Source organism: Orbicella faveolata, unplaced genomic scaffold, assembly GCF_042242905.1.
Source record: "Orbicella faveolata isolate gen_17 unplaced genomic scaffold, um_ofav_v1 contig_15, whole genome shotgun sequence".
Lineage (NCBI taxonomy): Eukaryota > Metazoa > Cnidaria > Anthozoa > Scleractinia > Merulinidae > Orbicella > Orbicella faveolata.
In genome coordinates this window covers 354,410-374,740 of record NW_028301542.1, presented here as the reverse complement: position 1 = coordinate 374,740, position 20,331 = coordinate 354,410, and the positions used below count along the sequence as shown (strand labels likewise).

At 41.2% G+C, this 20,331-nt stretch overlaps 1 protein-coding gene across 1 annotated transcript; it reads left to right on the top strand.

Moving 5' to 3' along the window:
* The first annotated feature begins 115 nt into the window (after nucleotides 1-115).
* On the top strand, nucleotides 116-18,619 carry LOC110069153 (uncharacterized). Its single transcript, XM_020776622.2, has 22 exons — nucleotides 116-932; nucleotides 2,723-3,112; nucleotides 4,026-4,079; nucleotides 4,306-4,577; nucleotides 4,696-4,785; nucleotides 5,757-5,892; nucleotides 6,003-6,226; nucleotides 6,649-6,722; nucleotides 6,859-6,925; nucleotides 7,344-7,553; nucleotides 7,757-7,944; nucleotides 8,759-9,215; nucleotides 9,483-9,690; nucleotides 9,927-10,096; nucleotides 10,405-10,629; nucleotides 11,136-14,883; nucleotides 15,101-15,287; nucleotides 15,434-15,759; nucleotides 16,272-16,497; nucleotides 16,930-16,991; nucleotides 17,526-17,624; nucleotides 17,891-18,619. The coding sequence occupies exons 1-22, from the start codon at nucleotides 116-118 to the stop codon at nucleotides 17,923-17,925; spliced, it is 8,265 nt and encodes a 2,754-aa protein (XP_020632281.2). The 3' UTR covers nucleotides 17,926-18,619.
* The last annotated feature ends 1,712 nt before the right edge of the window (nucleotides 18,620-20,331 follow it).

The window sequence follows — 20,331 nt, the reverse complement described above, 5'->3', positions numbered from 1 at the left end:
AGAGACGATTAGCCTGACGACTCAAGATGACCGACAAATATTTATCCCTGTGTTATAAACAAAACCATTAGCGTACCACGGTCGGCAGAACATGTACTGAAGTATACCATATACAATGGACTCCTTCAAAACCTTATTTGTTCTGTGTTTCTTCTCAATCGTTGTCACTGCCTTCAGCGAGGAACACCGCTCGTCGAAACTCTCAAGTGCTTCGAGCCTCGTTCGTCAAGGAGAGTTCCCTTGGCATGTGTTCATAAGTTCTGTAAAATGTAGCGGAGTTTTTATACACGAGCGATGGATTCTATCATCAGCGAGGTGTGTGCAGCTTTTAAAAGATATGGAGAATGACCAAAGGACTGTGTTCATTAGAGTCGGAAATCATCAGGTAGACCTGGATTTACCCGGAGAAGATGAAGTGCCAGTGTTGAAAGCGCTCGTTTATCCTGAATACGCTGCTACATCGAGCGCTAACTTCGGCTTGCTGTATCTTGCGCGCAGCGTTATTCTGCCAAATGCTCAGCGCATAACCCGTGTAAACGTCCCGAGTTTACAACTTTTAAGCAGCCCGATGATTCTTCAAAATCGTTCTGCAAAGATTACAGGCTGGGGTCATTTCTCGGGGCGTAAGTCGCCATTTACAACTCTTGCCGAAAACGATGTTTTGCTAATACCCGGCCGCGACTGTCTTCAGAGTTTTCCAGATGTTGGAAAACGTGAGCTGTTGGAAGAATCTTGGTGTGTTGTGGCCGCAACCGCAGGAATGTGCTCCATTGATCAAGGAAGCCCAGTTGTTATTGAACGGAACCATTCTTGGGTTGTAGTCGGTGTTTATAGTTACGGAGAAACTTGTTCCTCTGATAAACATACCGTTTTGTTTTCACGTATTACGTCTGGTGTGCTGGAATGGATACGAAAGCTGTTCACAGTCGGAGGTGAGACAAGAAACATGCTTATTATTTTCTTACATATCACCGGGTCATTTCCCAGGTTTCCTGAGAATCGGTCAAAATCTCGGTATATTTACATAATTGTATCCGGAGTATAGTTTGTTTTGGCGCAGCAGCGCGTAAAAAAGCCTTTTTCGCGCCGCGCCCCAATTTTAAAACTAATTAAGCTTCTAAACTGCGTCCTTGCTACTGTTAGATCTGTGAGAAATTGGATCAGCTCCAGTTATACAACGCGCGCCTTGATTGGATGAAATTCTTCCCGGCATACTCTCTCTCGTGCCCGCATAGGCTTCTTGAATATTCACTTACAATTCTAAACTGATTTGCTCTGCGCGCGTCATATTTTATTCATTTCGATCGCTCCCTGTTATCATTTTGGTCGAAACTTTGCAGAGAGAGAGAGAGAGAGAGAGAGAGAGCTGGCTTGCAACAAGCTGTGTAAACACACATTCGCGTGTTTTCTTACTAAATATGAAAATTATCAACAGACCCAAGTGGACCCTTTGTTAGCCCTTTCTTTGTTCACTGCGCACACATGGAAGCGTAAGAGGTAGAAAAGTGAAAGAGCGTTACCTACAGACTGTCTAAGTGAGTTTAGGCAAGAAGCTTGTTGTGCCGTGTTCATGAAACACAGACTAAAAACGAAACTTCCCCTAAAGAGATTGAAGGAAACGAGAAAAAGTTTGTAAAGTTCTTTTGAAGTCAGTAGTAGGTGCGGCAATGTTTCTTGTTTCTGCGAGACTATTTATAAAAGTCTTATCTTATATCTCTGATTAATTCGTGCTCGTATCAAAGCAAGAAACGTGAATTTATCGTGCAAATGTAAATAGCAAATGTAAACAGGTCAAAGATGCGGTCTCATTTCCTATGTGCCGCACACAATGAATCGCTTCTATTACTATTTAACACTCAACACTCCATTTTATCTATTAACACTTCTGTCACTGATATGCGAGTGTTACTCGCCCTCCATTGATAAAATCCCAACTTTACCCTTTATTCAGCGAGCGATAGAGTAATCTAAAAAACATCAACTAATACGACGCACGGGAGCATCAAGGTTAGAGTAAATATAGATTTTCCGTGTCTCGTTTCAGTTTACACTTTCTTTCTTTCTTTCTAAGACTCAAGTTTACACCAGTCATTTTAGGAGAAAACGAACACTGTCTTACAGCTGTCAAACGTATCTACTTCCTGTAAATCATAATGGGAGGAATTTAACTTATGATGTTTACTAAGGTTCCTTTTCCTTATAACCGTTAGGAATGTGCCTTCCGTCTCAGTACATGGGTTCCCAGTGGGGAAGGACGGAAGTGTTCGTCGGAAATTTTAAAGACCCCCTTTATTGTGGGCGTGGCTTGAAATATTTTTTACCCCTAAGAGGTACCGATTCTAACACAACGCACTATCTCCTGTCATATTGTTTCGACTCAACACCCTAAAAGTACCGCAAAAGCTGCCACTGTCGACCTTTTTAGGTTAAACACCCTAAGAGGTACTAAAAACCACTTTTCCAACCCTAAAAGGTACGACGTGCACACCCATCCTATTTATATTTGAGTCCCTCCCAACTCCCCCCTCCCCCCGCGGGATAGGTTCAACCTGATTTTCTCACTTGCTCCTCCTTTTGAAGGACGCATGCTTGCATCTTCACCCCCGTGCAAAGCACCAAGGTGATCTGAAGTTTGAAATAGTCACGTTATATTTATCCCTTCCATCATTCATCAGTTCATCCAACCATCCTTTCATTTAATGTTTATTTCTTTTATATTTAGACAGACCACAATGCCGACCGTCAGGTCACCGGGTCCTAGATACTCCTGCGCGTGCACTGTCTAATCAAGTGGACTTTGACCTTCCCTTATGCGACAACAATTTAGAGGAGGCCTGGTACAAGCTAGAAATCCATGGGATTCCCGCCGAAATTCCTACAAAATGTCCTCCGATTGGCTCGTGTGGAACGCATGCTCAGATTTGGATGCAACCCGATGGACATCCCGAGTTTGGAGAGGAGAAGAACGGTAGTGCATGCGTGGCATGGGAAGGAGTGGAGAGAGTTTGTTGTTTGTGGCAGTTGCCTGTTCACGTGACTCATTGTGGTGGCTTTTTGGTTTATCACTTGAAGAAGACAGGAGAATGTTCTACCGCTTACTGCGCTAAAGAAGGTAACAATTGACTGTTCTCCTTTATCGGTTATCCAATCAATCAATCAATTATCCAATGAATTAACCAATCAATCAAATTTGTTGTTCAAATTGTATTGTAGTGAGATTTTGCTCGTCGTCAATTTTGAAAAGAACCCCTAAGAGGTACCAAGGGGTGCTTACCATTTACAAAAAGCATCCGGTTGGAAATTTCAGGCATAAACATTAAACAATTAAATTCGACGTTGCGAGAGAGGGAATCACTATAAAGTATATCCACATCCGTTAGAGAGACTTAAAAGAGCAGAAAAATAGCATCAACTCAAATCACAGCCCATATTTTCTGAAGCTTCCCAAACGGTATGGGGCGAACCATTTGATTTTCCAACTGGAATTTCCGGTTTTCCCATGTAAATGGTAAGTACCCAAGATGTTATTTTGTTGGCGCGGAGCATTCCCGTCCTTTATATATGGGAGTCCCCCCCCCCCCGGGAAAAGTATTCCAGGAAGCAATATTACAAAAGGAGCCTAAATATGTTATAGGTGTTGCGTCACGGTTTACTCATCTTGAAAAGTTTATCCTAAATTATTCAAGTTTACATCATTTGTGATCCGTGTCAATCTTCTCCGTCCGTGTTCCTTCATGGTTTATTATTATCGCTTTGGAGTTTTTCTAATCTTTTTTTTTTTTAATTTAAATGCTGTTACTAACTTACAAACATCACTTACAATACATGAAAAAACCTACTTACAATACTAATCTTAATCTTCTAATCTAAGTAAACTACCATTTCCACTAAAGGTAATTTTGTACACGGCCAAAATAACTGAAAATACCGTGACTGATACTCCTTAAAGAATCCGGTGACTTACAGTGAGCTAACCCTTAAACTGCTAAACTGACAGATTTTTATTATTTACTTACGTTTGTTAGCTGGCAGGATTCCCTGTGGACCTGGCAAGATAGGATATGCGCCAAAGTGTAAAGGTATGAACAATGGTAATTCAATAAACACCATACTTGACGGTACAAAGTAAAGCTTTTTCTGTGATTTTGTGATTTGGTAAGTGTATCACTTACACCTAAATAGCAATTTTAGTCAGTTGTTTATTTGGCCAAAGTTTGGCGGCCCTGTTCTCTTCGGTTACAACCCCACAACAGAAGAGAATCCATGATCCCACCTCTTATTTTAAGTTCTGATTCTCTCCCACAGCTCGTGACCTCTATCCCACCCTGGCTGATCCTCCACAGATCACACCAGTTGTCCCCCCGGATAACATCCTAGCAAGTAAATCCATACATCTACTCTGTTCTTACGACATTACCGACCCAGGACCCTCTAAAGTCGGTTACAAAGTCACGTGGTATAAGATCCTGCGTTTCTTGGGAGGGACGCCTGGAAAACTAATTTTGTTGACCAACACGACTGACGAGAGAGCGGTAGTTGTTAACTTTGAGTCAGCGGAGTTTAACCTCGGTGATACAGTAAGTACAGAACTTTATAATTAGCCATTACTTGGGTAAGGAGGGTTTAGCACATTCTCATTCAGATTTTTACTTAGTAAACCGGTTTCCCACTGTCTGTATTTCTGTTCGTCCGCAGATTGTTTGTGAAGTGAAGACGTTTTTCTCAGAGAGTCCTGATCTAATAAGTCCTGGTTTTTCAAGCGAAGATTTTTACGTTGGCATTAAGGTGAGTTGCAGTCAGTTTGATAAGTGGTTTGTTGCGATACAGCAAAAACCTGCCTATAAGAACCTAGGTTTTTTTCTAAGTTATGATGGGGCGACGGACGGACGGACGGATGGATAATCTTTATTTATCCACGGTACAAAATTCGTCAGCTTTAAAAATACCTAATACTATTATAATGAGAAATATTTGAATAAAAAGCTGCTTTCCACGAATGCCGTGCCTTACAGTTATTCTTTGAGTAGTCGTTTGAATTGCCCAAGGGACTCTCCTTCCCTTAAGTTACAAGGAAGACTGTTCCAGAAAATGGCGCCACTATAGCTAAAGCTATTTTTGTAATAGTCTGTGCGCGGTAATGGAACATTGAGTTTATTCTCAGAGTCCCCCAGGTCATACGCGATTTCTCGCCTTTCAAATTTAGAACTGAGATAGTTTGGAGCCAACCCGTGCAGAGACCTGTAAACCATGGTAGCTCTTTGAATTTGCTGCTAGATTTTTCCAGCCCTAGAAGTTTGAACATGTGACCAGCGTCTATGGCATAGTTTGAGTGGGCCAAAACACGGGCTGCTCTATTTTGTAGCTTACGGCATATATGGTAACGCGCACCAATGGTTTAAGTCATATTTAGAGAATCGTTTTCAAATGTGCTCCATCAACGGGTCGCTCTCTAAAAGCTGTTCATTAAGTTGTAGTGTTCCCCAGGGGACCATTTTAGGACCACTACTATTTCTGTTATACATCAACGATCTTCCAAATTGTCTATCAAATCGTTTGCCTATTGCTCGTTTTACTAGAAAGAATAACGTTGATGAAACGGTTGATCCATGTAGAATGTAATGTGATGTTTCTTTGCCTAGGAATGATCATAGTCTTTTGTCTTGGCTTTTTGCAAATGTTCCTATCCTGTATGAACTGTTTTTAAGTGTGAGTTACATAACTTCGTACTAACCACATAATTAATTCCCTTTTCAAAGGTGGAGCCTTCGTCCCTTGTCATTTCAGAGGATCATAAAATGAAGGAAATTACCTTTAGTCTTACTGTGCCCCTGGTGTGCCCACCGGACCACCCCAACTGCACAATACAGATACCAATGCACTTAGTTCCTGCTGGTATGAAATACTGTATTTTATTTCTGATTTCATGACGATATTAAAGTACAAATTAGACAAACAATGTAAAATTACTCCTTGAATAATACTATGGGCGATCTTCCACTCAGTTCACAGTCCCAGGATGTTATCAGCTGCAGACATAGCACTATCCACATGTGAGGTAACGATGAAACCGCAATCCTGTTCTCGTCGTGACTGTGGACGCAAGGTTGTCAGGATAGTTGCTGTGTCAGACTTTATTCATGACGGAGACCCCAGGACACGTATCATTACTGAGCCTGCACGGAGCCAGTCGCCGCTTTGGAAGTTACATGACCCGGCCGATGCTTTTGTAAGTAACCTTCTTAGTACTTTGCTTCGAAGGGAAAGGATTACTGTGTTTAAAAACAGGCTTAGCAATCTCTGTTGGACGTCCTCTCTTAGCTCCAAAAAACGATCAAAAATTTGAAAGCATGAGTTCTAGTGTACCTAATTTTGGTCTAGCCCACAATGAGATCACAAGGCCTAAAAAATCCTTTTCCGCCTTTCTGGTGAAGCTCCAGGATGAATAATCAGAGATAACAACGATTTGAGTAGATCCTCCTATGAGGTTAAGCTGCACATGTCTTGTACTTGTCAGTGATGAATTGGCTTCTGTCCACCTCACATTTGACCGGCGCTCAAAGCTTCTTAACAAATGCGGTAAAAAATATTCCCTAGTTAGTTCCTATTTTGTCATTGATACATAAATCTTTGTCGGCTTCAATTCCGCAGGTGCTCTCTAAAGATATCAACACTCCACGGTGTCATCTCTTCACTGAGTCTTACATCAGAACTCTGATCGGCAGGTCAGTTTTGTTTAATTCTGTGGTTGCTATTGAATTTTACAGTACAAGAGCCTCTTGTAAACTATTGCAAAGAAGTTTTGCGCTTTTAAACCTTGCATATAATAGCTGATCATTTTTTTCCGCTCTCTTCTTTCAGATATTACAGGATTCCCTCAGGAGTATCAACTTTTCTGTTGTACAAAAGTACAACAAGGCCTTTCGAGGTTTGTAGGCCAATTACAGGAATGAATAAAACAAACATCTTTTAATAATTCGGCTACTTCGTAATACCTGTGTGGAATGCTACAAGATGTTACAAGCTCTAGCTGAAAGCGTAGCGTTGAAAATAGTATCGTTCCCTTCAGGTGAGGAGATCTTGGGACTTTCGTGGAAAGATAAGTCACAAAGAAGGCAAAGTAAAGCGTTAAACTAAACAATAGTGTCATCCAAATTTATGTCTCGAGATCCGTACCTGTTTTGTGGCCTTCATACATTTGGTTGAATATTTGTTACTCTGAAAATTTGTTGTTCCATCTAGGTAATCATTTTCTTTAATCTCGGCCACCTGTACGCTGGAGACAAACATTATTGGTCTCTTGTTTGAAAACGTTGTCAACGTATTTTGATCTCTACTTGTTGCAGGTTCACGCTCGTTTTTGGGCATGTAGTAAGTCAAGAAACCCAGGATATTGCGCATGTGGAGTAGCTGCAAGAGATGGAGATGATGTCATTGTAATTGACATGTGTAGAGGAAGGTTCATGGAAACTAGCGTCCAGATCTCTATCAAGTCTAAACTTCCTTTGGCAAAGGGAATTCGAATAACAGAAGCTATAAGTGGAAAACGATATACGGTAGGGCTGCTGACAAAGGAATTCAAGGAAAGACGTTTTTAGTGTAGCAATTCTTTGCATGACGAACCTCGGCAAAAACCTTTGTGTGGTAGTCTTTTCTGTAAGGAACCTTCCCTATATCAGCTGGTCAGTGGATAATATTATGTAACAAATCTTTAACAAGCTTTTATTTTACGAACTTTGTGGTTCTTTTAACACTCTAGGTGTATTTTCCGTCAGGAGTTTATGTTCGTACAGATGTCTTTGAATGGGGACTGAATGTACAAGTTCAATCGTCTGGAAGAGACCTAAATCACGTGAAGGGCTTGTGTGGCCTCGGAGAAATCAACGACTCTTTTGAGGCAATAAATGAAGGCTTGCCGCCTGAGATGAACGGAACGCAACAATGGAGGTAAGAGCGTTTTTTTTCTTTTCTTTTCACTTGAATACTATTTTCAGTACCAGTACGTGCTTATTGTGGTAATTAATTCCCCTCAAACAAAAGTTACCTTGGCAATCTTCTGAAATTTGTTCTTGTTAATTGTTACAGTGTAATGTTTCAAACTGATATAGAATAAAAGTATTAGGTCGCCATGCCGGCGAAAGAGAGTTGATCGACTAAAAGGTACCTCATAGCTTACACTCTCAGTACGAAAGATTTGCACTGGCCTTAAATATACTAACTTCTTGTTTTCGGTAATTATTGATAAACTGATCTGGAAAATGCTCTACAGCCATGCAATAGAAAGAGGACAACTTCTATGCTTTTGAAACACATGTGGAAAAAGATATGTCATCATTATCGTTAACATGAAAATCCCCTGTGTTATAAAATGAATTACAACATTTAGAGAGGAAGCCATATCAGCCTTGGCTGGTTTTCATGCGGGCCCTCCATCCTGGTGGAATTGGAATTTGGAGATGTTGGTTTTTGTGGAGGGAGGAAAACAGGAGAAAAACCCTCAGAGCAAGGCGAGAACCAACAACAAACTCAACCCACGTATCGTTCCGAGCCGGAATCGAACCCGGTGGGAGGCTAGTGCTCTCAGCACTGCTCCTCCCTGCTCCCCTTGTGATCAGTAAGGACTTCCATCGAGATACAATGGAATACCCTTAGTTTAGTCTGTGACTTAGATCTTGCCTTGGAAGTGCGCGCTACAGCTTTCTAGGCTTTATATGATTTTAGAATTTCATCGATTGTTTCAAAGTACTTTATTTGTTAACAGGTTTCCTGACGGAGACAGTCTATTTCATTACAAACCGTTGACTGAGCGACGCCACCAGACGGAAAAACTCTTCTGTCAGTGCAGCTTAAAAGACAACATCGAGAAGAAAAAGAAATGCGCCGCCTGTGAATCAAAATGTAGGAGACACCAGCACGTGGTATGGCCAGTCATGTCACGTGAAAGAGATATTACCAGACGAGTTCAGTCACTGCAAGCCGGCCGTGTTCTTGAACGTCGACATAATTTCTCAGATGAGTTTTACCCGCTTGATGACAACTCGTCATACCAGCAAAACCTGTTTGACGATGGAAAACCCGATACCTTATTAGCCGTTTTGGCTGTTATCAGCTACTGTAAAAGGCTATTGACTGATACGCCACTCGGAAGAGCTTGCAAGCCCGTAGTTGGTCAGCGGAACATCGATGAACTACTGAGGATTTGCATCCGGGACATGAGGGTGTGTTCACTTGCATCGATTACTCTCCTCTTTTTTCTGTTTCTTTTGTTGTTGTTGTTGTTGTTTTGTTGTTGTTGTTTTTTTAATGCTTTGTTTTGTGTCTGCAGAGTGTTTCTTCTATGTCTCTATATCTGTTGTTGTCTGTCTCTCTTCTTCATTGGATGGTAATGACTGGACGTAAACCGGTGACTAGTGATAAGCAGAAACACGACCAAATCTGACTTACTTGGAGTTTCTTATCAGTCCAATAACACTGATTTTTTTTAGTATACAGGTATATCATCTATAGTGTGGGGAGCTGCTGCAATGTTACAAGACTCGTGTGAAGACTTGGTCTTGAAAAACACCTCAGCCTGGGAGATGACCTCCTTCATAAAAGGGCTGACTCCACCAAAAACTGTCACAAATGCTATGTGTCCACGCCTGTGCAATGACCGAGGAAGGTGTATCAATGGAACATGCAAATGTCGACGAGGTATTTTGAAGTATTCATATTATTTACGAAATCCTCACTTTCGACCCTGGGTTTTATCTTGAGCAGATTAGATTAGTAACAATCCTCTACAGGGCCAGTGCGCATGCTAAGATGAGAGAATAGAGCGGTTCTTGAAATTTTGCTTTAGCTAACCCATATGTTCTTTATGCATGCGTTAGCCTTGTTCTATATTCTAGTGACGACATGACTTATTTGTCACGTATATTATTTATCAGGTTACACAAGTGAAGACTGTTCAGTGCCCTCCAAAACTCCACCACAGCTAATCAGTGTCCAGAATGACGGGGAATGTGACATGAGAAAGTTTCTTTGCGAACATGTTCGGGTAGTTGGTGAAGGGTTTCACAACGCAAGAGATCTGAGATGTTCTTTGGCAGAAATTACGGTAACAACATAGCATTAGTGTAACTCTTGTTCACGTCGACTTTTGTAGAACGAGTCTAGATCTTGATGTGTGATGCTGCAAGGGGTTAAGACGTGCAGCTGTCCCTTTTAAGCTCCAAAATAAGCCTTCCAATCTTCATTATGTTAGTCACTGGAGTGAATACTGAGTTAATCAAATTTCCCCGTATTGTACATTAACAATAACATTCAGAACCATCGAGAACACTCACAGATAACCACGTGCAAACTAACGTGGCGCCTTTAAAATCACCAAACCTTTTTATTCTCCTTTTTTGTCCTGACATTTAGGAAGCCCCATTTGAAACTCAGACCTTCTTATCTAAGGCTACCTACGAAAGTTTCCGTGGCGTAACGTGCGAGGTACCGAGGTCGCATGACATAGACGAGGCAATACGTGGTTACCAAGTACGAGTGAGTAATGATGGAAATTTATGGAGCCAGCCTCGTCCTCTTTTCATTTTTGATGGGAATTGTCTGACGTGCACCACTCAGGGCATGCGTTGTGAGATTAAGGTTGGTAAGTACAAATAACACTCTGGTCTCACTTACTGTAAGTTCCCAAAGGACAGTTACAGTGACACTTCAGCAGATTCTCCATTAAAAATTCGCTTCCTATTCTCTTTTGCCATGACCAGTTTACAAAACTCCCTTTAAAGATCTTCTGGTGCGATCTTCGGGTTCAAAGTAATGTTCAAAGAGACCGTTGCTGCTGAATGAAGATTTAATATCTGACAATAATGTTTAGTTCTCCGTTTTCTTGAATTAAAAGGATTAATTCACTTATGGTTAAGTAAAGAAAGAACTTAGTTTGATCTTATATCTTTTTTACACAGCTCTCAAAAGCACTTCCATTCCCTCGGGTTTTTTTCTTCAGTCGTTCTACAATTTTCTTTGTTTTATAATGACCGCAAAACCCATTATTTCAATCCCTACCTCAAATGAAAAGTGGGGGGCAGGGTCAGGATCCTGGGACGAATATGGCCACTCGCTGATCAATTATAGTTTGATTCTCTGTTTAGAATGGGACTTGTCGTATTCATGGCCGTTGCCGCAGACGTGGTGAAACAAATCCTCAGGATCCCTGTCAGTGGTGTTCACCAAAAGACAGTCAACGGAACTGGACAGACATACGCTGCCAATCCGGGACCTGTGAAACTTCCACTTGTGTGCATGGAGTTTGTATAGATACAACCATGGGAAGGTACTTCTGTTTCTGTGATGAAGGATTTAGAGGACTAAACTGCGATGTTCCTGAAAACTCTTGCGCTTCGAACCCTTGTGGAAGTGGGACTTGCGTTCAACTTGGAAGTACGTTTCGTTGTGAATGTTCTTTGGGATACGCAGGTTTACAATGCTTGGACCTGATCAACCCTTGCTCTTCAAATCCATGTAACAATGGAAGCTGCGTTACTAATGGAACGCACTTTGGTTGCTTCTGCGATGAAGGCTTCACTGGTCGATCCTGCGAGACTAAAGTTCAGAGTTGCTTGTGTCGACATGGGAGATGCGTGCCTCAGGCTGAGAATTATGTTTGCATCTGTGAAGTTGGGTACACAGGGAAATTCTGTGAAGCACGAAGCGATGACGCCTGTTCCTCATTGCTATGTAGCAACGGTTTCTGTGTGGAGAGAGATGGTCATACAAAATGTCTATGTGATTCGGGATACACTGGCAGTCTATGTGATATAAAAGTAGATTCTTGCGTTTACCCACCTTGCTCAATTGGAAATTGTTCTTCAAGTCCATGTGGGCATCGGTCGTGTTTCGGTGATAACTATAATTTCACTTGTGCCTGCGAGTTCGGGTTTACTGGGTCAAACTGTCATACCACCATCAACATGACTCAAGAATCAAAGATAGGAGAAATTGTGAGCAATTTCACAGTTAATGTTCACCAAAACTCTTCTTTCAACTTCACTTTTTATCATGTTAAAATATCAATCGACGGCTCTGAAAAGATTGCCAGCGACAAACTTTTATCCGCATTTGATGGTAAAGATTTGGTTTGCCACGGAAATCTTGCTATCATTGAAAAATTTGTTTCATATCAAGATCGGATTTTCAGAATCGATGAGAACATGCTACTTTGTTTGTTGCGTTCTCTTAACAAAACGTGTGACTGTGATGAGTCTGTCGCGGAAGAAAACTGCTCATGTTCACTGTCATTTTGTAATTGCTATTCTCAAATTGAACAAACTAAAAACAAATCATGGACGTCTTCAAAAAGCAATCCGTGCGAAGATGGTTACATATCGTGTAAGTGCTTTGACAGGCACTCGGGATTACCTTGCGATGGACTTGTTACCACCAAAACATTGAGTAAAGGATTTGTTGTGGACTGCTCCAGTGAACTAGATTGCAACGAAACAACTGACCCTTGTTACCCAAACCCATGCGTGCATGGTACATGCACTTATTCGGAAGAAGGAATACTGTGTTTATGTGAAAATGGATACTCAGGAAAAACGTGTAATAAAACTTCAAGGGACTTCTGCCAGCCCAGTCCATGCGTACGGGGTAAATGTCAGAACACAGAAAATGGATTCCAGTGCGTTTGTCCAAAAGAATTTTATGGATTAACCTGCAATCAAGTGAAAACGCGATGCAGCATAAACATTTGTAGCCATGGAGATTGCTTCATAGAAGACACCGGAGAGCTCTTGTGTGAGTGCTTCCGTGGTTATGAGGGACCACTATGTGAATCCCTCGCAGTAGACAGATGCCAAATTGGTAGTTGTAACAATGGGTTGTGTATTAACTCAAGAACAGGATTTAGATGCATTTGTTTATCTGGATTTTTAGGAAAACGATGCCAAGTCAGGGACTTCTGCTTTCCAAATCCATGTGCAAACGGAAATTGTACCAGCAAATCAGATGGTTATCAGTGCGTTTGTCACGCAGGCTTCACTGGAAAGACGTGCAGGGAGAACGTAGATCACTGCCAGAGTAGACCATGCGTCCGTGGACATTGCGTCAATAGTCAAGACACTTACTTATGCCAGTGTCCACGAGGCTTCGTTGGTGACACCTGCAATGAAACCGTAAACTTCTGTTCATCAAATCCTTGTCTTCATGGCGATTGCATTAACTTAAAAAGTTCTTTCAAATGCGAATGTGAAGATGGCTTCCAAGGTATCTTATGTGATAAAAGGGTCGTCGTCGACCCATGTGACAAAAATCCCTGCAACAATGGCAGATGTATCAGTGTCCAAGCAGTGGCAAGAATTAGCCCTTTGTTTTATTGTTTGTGTGATGACGGATTTACGGGTCAGTTTTGTCAATCTCAAATGGACCCATGCCGAAACTACTCCTGCAAATATGGGTTGTGTGTAGCAATTGATTCCAACAGATTTCAATGCAAATGTTTTAAGGGCTTTCAAGGGAGTAAATGCGAAACTGAGGTAAATCATTGTATTTCAAGTCCATGCAAGAATGGTGCGTGTATTCCAAAAAATTCATCGTTTGAGTGTTCGTGCCACCCTGGATACAAAGGAAACTTGTGTGATGAAGTGAAAGACAGGTGTGAACCAAATCCATGTAAACATGGACGTTGCCATCAAGGATCAACATCGATCCAATGTTCATGTTCTGCAGGATATACCGGAAACCTTTGTGACTCAAAAGTAGATTACTGTGGTTCGAATCCTTGCGAACACGGAGTTTGCGTGGCTAGCAGGATTCAGTCGTTCAAGTGTTACTGTAAGCGAGGCTATTCTGGAGAACTCTGCGATCAGAAAGTGAATCCTTGCACACCGAACCCGTGCAAGCACGGCTCATGTATACACCGATATTCTTCTTGGTTTGCCTGTCGATGTGAATTGGGATACACAGGTAAAATGTGCGATAAGAAAATTAACATGTGCCAGTCACAACCTTGCAAAAATGGTGTGTGTGTTAACTTTGGAATGTATTTTCGGTGTCGCTGTACAACGGGTTTTCATGGACGTCTCTGTGATGAAATTGAGACCTGCCAATCACGACCTTGTAAACGTGGGACATGTATTGCCACTACCAATTCGTTTACATGCAGATGCCCGGAAGCGTACACGGGTCGTTACTGTGAGAATAAGATTGATCCGTGTCAACCAAACACCTGTAAACATGGCAGATGTACACCGGTTGACAATTTTTTCAGGTGTCTCTGTGATAAAGGATATACTGGGGAACATTGCCAGGTGAGTTTGAATCCTTGCTCCTCTCACGAGTGCGAAAATGGAAAGTGTATCGCGCAAGGTGGTCAGTATTCGTGTCAATGTTTTAAGGGATTCAGTGGAAACTACTGCGATGTAGACATCGACGAATGCCTAAACTCACCATGTTTTGCTGGCGTCCATTGCAGCAATTCCGTAGGAAGCTATTCTTGTGGTCCGTGCCCAGTTGGTTTCACAGGTGATGGTTTGCGTTGTGAAAAGTTAATGGATCCCTGTGAAATGTTGAATTGTTTGAATGGGACGTGTATCGCACAAGGTGGTGTGTATTTCTGTCAGTGCCATCAGGGATTCAGTGGAAAACGCTGTGATATAGACATCAACGAGTGCCTGGATTCACCGTGTTTTGTTGGTGTCAACTGCGCAAATTACCCAGGAAGCTACTCTTGCGGTCCTTGTCCGGTTGGTTTCACAGGCGACGGTTCCCATTGTGAGAAGATAGTACATCCCTGTGAAAAACTGAACTGTTTTAAGGACGTGCCATGTGTCTACAAGGGACAGAAATATGAATGCGGAAACTGCCCGCCTGGATTTACTGGAAATGGTGCTCAGTGTACAGGTAAATTAGTATTTTCTTTACAGATCAGAGTAAATAGCCAGAGGCAAATAGCCTGTAGAGTTACTAACATAGCTGACAGTCCAGAGTTGGAAGGTTTCCAAACGGCAGGGTACTTCTTCTTTGGACATCATAACTTTTTACAAGTGGCAATGAGGTATCGTAAAAATATTTTAAAAAACAGTCACCGCAGCATTTCATTCTTGGTTTCCCACTCTAGAGATAGATGCTTGCTCGTCCAATCCTTGCCATCCTTTGGTTCAGTGCTTCACGTTACATGGCTCTCCCTCAGGTTTCCGTTGCGGTCCCTGTCCAGCAGGGCACAAGGGAAACGGAATCAACTGTACCTCATTGTGTCCTCTTCCTTGTCCCTATGGAATGGAATGCATAGGCTATTATACTTGCAGGTGAGAATGCTCGTGGCCTTTCAACCTAATTTTTCGTATTACTATTTCCCCGAAATGTCAATCAGGTAGAAAAAAAAATTCAAGCTGATTCCTCTACATTACCTCCTCGAGCTTGTCAGATTAGCTGTTTTCTTGCATTCTTTAAGGTGTCCTGAAGGTTTCCAAGGCGTTGGCTGTAAAACACCATTTTGCCGAGCTGGTTGTTACAATGGTGGTACATGCGTGAAACCAAACGTTTGTAAATGTCTGGAAGGATTTGAAGGACCTGCATGCCTGTCACCCGTATGCCGGCCGCCTTGCAAGTATGGCGGAAAATGTGTCGGGCCTGATAAGTGTCGCTGTCCGCGCGGATTTATTGGATCTCGATGCGAAAAGAAACGCTGTCTTGTCTCGTGTTTGAACGATGGAAGGTGCATTGGGCCGTACGTCTGTCACTGTATGCCGGGATATTCAGGTCAAAGATGTGAAATTGGTAAGCCCGGAGTAAGATAATAGATTGAAGTTGGGCTCTGGGTTTTCGTCAAAAGGGAGTCCAGGAATCCTGTAAAACAGTGCTTTTCATGGAACATTGCTGAACTAGAAGCACACTCTCTGGATTTCACTTTTGATTTTCTGGTTCAAAGCCTGGATCTACTGGGATTTTCTTCCCATTGAGAAAAAAAAACAGAGAGAAAACAGTTATTTGGTGATAGGAAGATTTTCGATTGTCCATAGCTTTGTTTGACTTGTATTTGCTTAGCTTCCTACTCGTTTCAAAACTCGTGCGCTGTCCAATCAGATCTCGCTCGTTCTTTGACCTGTCAGATCGAACTCATCATGACTTGGGTCACCGCGTTTTCCCGCGCTGAGAAAAGGTCGCATGTTTCTTTCTGGCTGGTTAGATATGAATGCTTAGGGGTGTGTTTTTTATGAGGAAACCACGGATTTCAAAACTTGAAATGCACTCTTCTTGATACAAAGTAAAGAAAGTTGTATTTGTTACAGCGCCTTGTACTCCGAGATGCCAAAATGGCGGTTTGTGCATCGCACGTGATGTCTGCAAATGTTTACCTGAGTACATGGGTGAACGATGCCAGTTTCCACTGTGCAGACCACCGTGTATAAATGACGGACACTGCGTTCGACCCAACGTGTGCATGTGCCGTGCTGCATGGAAAGGAGATCATTGTCAAAAGCCTGTTTGCCACCTGCCTTGCTTGAATGGAGGAAGGTATTAAGCTCTGTCACATTGCAGTCGTCTTGATGACTTTAATGCGTTTTTGATAATGAGCCCCTTATTCTAAAACCGTGTCCCTATTCTGTTTCTATATAATACCACCATTAAAGTACCTTGAGTTCAATGCGGTTACTCTTTCTTCCGAACTGCTCATTATAACAAATCAATTGTCTCGACTGTGGTCTTCATGTGAAGGCCCAATTCCTTCACTGATACACACTCAGATCAAAAACAAGGAATAAACGTCCCCTCCCCAGCCAGGAAGAGCTCTCTCTCCAATAAGCTCTCACTTGTAAGATCACAAAATACAACGGTGAGCTGGACGATAACTAGAATCATTATGGTCTAAACTTATTTCCCCGTCGCGAGAAACACTTCTTCTGCTATGTCCAAAACAAACTTGTTGTTGTTTTTAATTTTCATTAGGTGTGCTCGTCCAAACCAATGTACTTGTCTTTCAGGATATGAAGGCACTATGTGTGAAAAAGGTACAGCTTAAGTCATCCATGCCACCTTATGAAAAACGTGTTTGCTCCTAGGCCGTAATATACATGGAATATGTTATTTGTTTCTTCTATGTTTACTTTTTTGTGTTTATTGAGATAAATGCTGGAAAAACGTAGCTAATTACAAACAATATATGAAAAAGGTTACATAATACCTGAGGGAAATGACACACACTGTAATAGACACGTTTCGGATACTCCGTACCCATCATCAGTTTCAGGATGTGTGACACAGATGGATCCGAGTACCGGAAACATGTCTATTACAGTGTGTGGCATTTCCCTCAGGTATCATGTAACCCTTTTCATTTATTGTAATTAATACTTTTAAGAACCTTCGAGATTTCAGAGAAAGATCATCTTTCTTCCAATATCAATATGTTAGGGAAACAAAGACGTAGCAAAAACGAGAAAGCTCGCCAAGTCAACCTCAATTTCTCGTTACTAAATGTTTCAGTGACATTCAAGGAGGAAATTTCGTAACGGTTGTTATATTATTGGCTATTTCCTTGACAGCTATTTGCAACCAGCCATGTTTAAATGGAGGGCAATGCGTTCGTCCCGGAGTCTGTGCATGCCCATTTGGATTCACCGGAAGGCAATGCGAGGAGAGAGGTTCGTAGAAAATCACCTCTAATTCTCTATGATGCACACACACAAAAAAATAACTTGGACATGGAGCAAATCAAAACCATACCAGAAAAACGTCTTGGAAACTCAGTTGTGCAAAACACGCTTGCAAAAATGCTGCAATGCTCAAGAGTGAGAACTTGATTGAAACCCAGTGCTGCAAAGTGAACTCGACTACTATAAGAAAATGAGTTCATAGTTTTTCTAGAATAGATATAATAATATATTTTGATTTTTCTGTTGCTTTACAGACCCGTGGTACGTGAACAGAAAACAGGAAAATTAAAGCGGCAGGTCTAAAACAGTTGCCTAGCAACAGCCTCTGTCTTATGATGCTTCTGTTATCCATGTTACTAATGTAATAAGACTGGTCTAAAAATTTTTCTAGAACTTTGTCTGTAAACAGAAGAAGAAATATCACTTACTTATAACCAAGGATGTACTTTGTTTTTTAAAGTATTTATATTCGGCTTTAATCGAAAAACCTGCAACCTGATATTCATATTAAACTTTCGTGTTCGCTAAATTTCCATAGTTATTGCATATATATTTACAGCAACCAGAATTCAGTATATACTTGTTTCTGCAACATCTGATTGGATAATTAGAGTGAGACATTTGTATTTTAATGATTTTCAAGTTTTCACTTGTACGGCAGCAACTTTTCCTCGTTGTACAAGCAACGCTCGAAGCGAACATTTTACGATATGTGCGTTTATCCAGTCCCGAACGCGAAATATTAATGTCTTATTGAACTATTTTATCGGTTTCATAACAAGATTATTTACTCCTCCACTCTGAATTGCAAACTGAACAACTTTAAGAAACAAAAAATAACACGAAATAGTCATGTAAACATTAACAAGGCCAAAACGTTGTGGTTTAATTGTCTTAATTCTTTGTTTAAGCTGGCTCTTACAGTTTAGTGTCCTTGTAATTTTAGTGTTAGATATCAATACAGTCCAGTTATTTCGCCCTTACTTTCAGCTTTTATGATGTAATGGTATCAACTTGCAAAAGGTTCTTCAAAGGAGCTCAGTCACGGTATTTTGGGTTATTTTGACCTGGGACAAATTTACATTTATTTTGAAGGAAACCTGAAAATAGCAGTTTACTAATATAAAAAGCACCAAAAGGTTATATAATAATAAACCATAAAGGAACAAGGATGGTTATAGATGGAGAAGATTAACACGGATTACAAACAAAGAACTTGAAAAATTTAGGCTAAACTTTTCAAGATGCGCAAACCGTGACGTAGCTCCTTTAAGTACCTTTTCATTTTAACTGAATGATTATTGCAGTCCTGAGTTACCTTCCGCATTTCTCCCCTTCCCCCCAACACCGCACCCTTCTCCACCCCGACTCTTGTTGCTTGAGACACTTTATGAAACACACTCCCTGTTCAAGACCAAAGTTGCCTCGAAACGCGCACCTTAGAGTGACACAGCCCCATTAAGCCCAAATATTTGAAACATAAACATTCCATTGGTGAGACAAAAGAGAACTCGAGAAAAGCTGATTGTTGGGAGTATATCTTTTATAAGCTGCTTCGATTTCGAAGTCAACACGATAACGGTAAATCACGTTATGAAATCATTTATTTATGAAACTGGGACGTCCTCCAAAACTTATTTTAAGAAAATGTTTACTTTTTCACCTTTCTACGTGCCGAGGAAAGGCCACGTCGTTAATAAATAAAGTCATGGTCTGTTACAGGGCACTGGAAAGGGTCCATGAAGTTCAGGTATCAGACACTATAACCCGACCGTGGGTCAATAGAATATTCAAGGACGTTTTGGAGAGTTACATCAAGTCACGCGATTTGTGATACTCGAGGCATAAGGCGTGGGAAAAACATATTTTTGTTACACGATTACCAGTGACAGGCATCTAGGAATCTTGTTCCGTAATATGCTGTTTAACTGCACTTTGTCGGTAGTCAATGGACTGTATCGTGGTATAGGGAAAGTATCGTGTCTTGACCAGAACACAACACAAAGATTCTGCAAGGCTGACCCTGTAAATCTCAAACTCTGCCATTCACCGTCATCTTTTCGCTCGTCCCTTTGTTCTATCGCTCGAACAAGCTTCCGAGTCCATGATTAATTGTAGTGTTGTAAACAACCAAAATCCCTTCCGGATTTCTGCTATAATCTGATGATAATGCCTTTATTGCCCTTTGCGGCAGGTTCGAAATCAGGGTTCTCCAAGGTATCACACTACTGCTCTGAAAAAATAATCCGCAGAAAAATCCTTTTTTGCCGACAACTGTCATCGCAATATGGCAGTAAATAAAAGGCTTAACTCCTAAAATAACTCTACTTGACATCAATTGCTTTCAAAGAAAATAACTTTGGCAAATTTTCTCTCGACTCTGAAATATTTTCACGTACTTTTTTTGTTGGGTAGCGAGTTTACAGACTTGCTTCTATTGTATCTCAAGCGACTTTTGTCTTTAGTTAAGTACAAAAATGTGCAGGATAAGTAGATGTAATCCATACCAAAAAAAAAAAGATCGATCCAGAAGTATTTGCACAGATTGTACTCTTAATTTGATTTCTATGGCCTGACGAAATCAACTGGTTGATCTTTGTAATCAGCTCAGTATTTCAACTGTTCCGGCATTTAGTTCTAATTTCTATTGTTTCATTCATTTGATTTATTCACTGGCGGATCTAGGGCCCGAGCC

Bases quoted from the DNA above. Each gene is read 5' to 3' on its own strand.
- LOC110069153 (XM_020776622.2), top strand. From the start codon at position 116: ATGGACTCCTTCAAAACCTTATTTGTTCTGTGTTTCTTCTCAATCGTT. The intron at 9,216-9,482 runs GTGTGTTCACTT...GATTTTTTTTAG, and splicing joins TTTGCATCCGGGACATGAGG to TATACAGGTATATCATCTAT. The intron at 16,992-17,525 runs GTACAGCTTAAG...TTTCCTTGACAG, and splicing joins AGGCACTATGTGTGAAAAAG to CTATTTGCAACCAGCCATGT.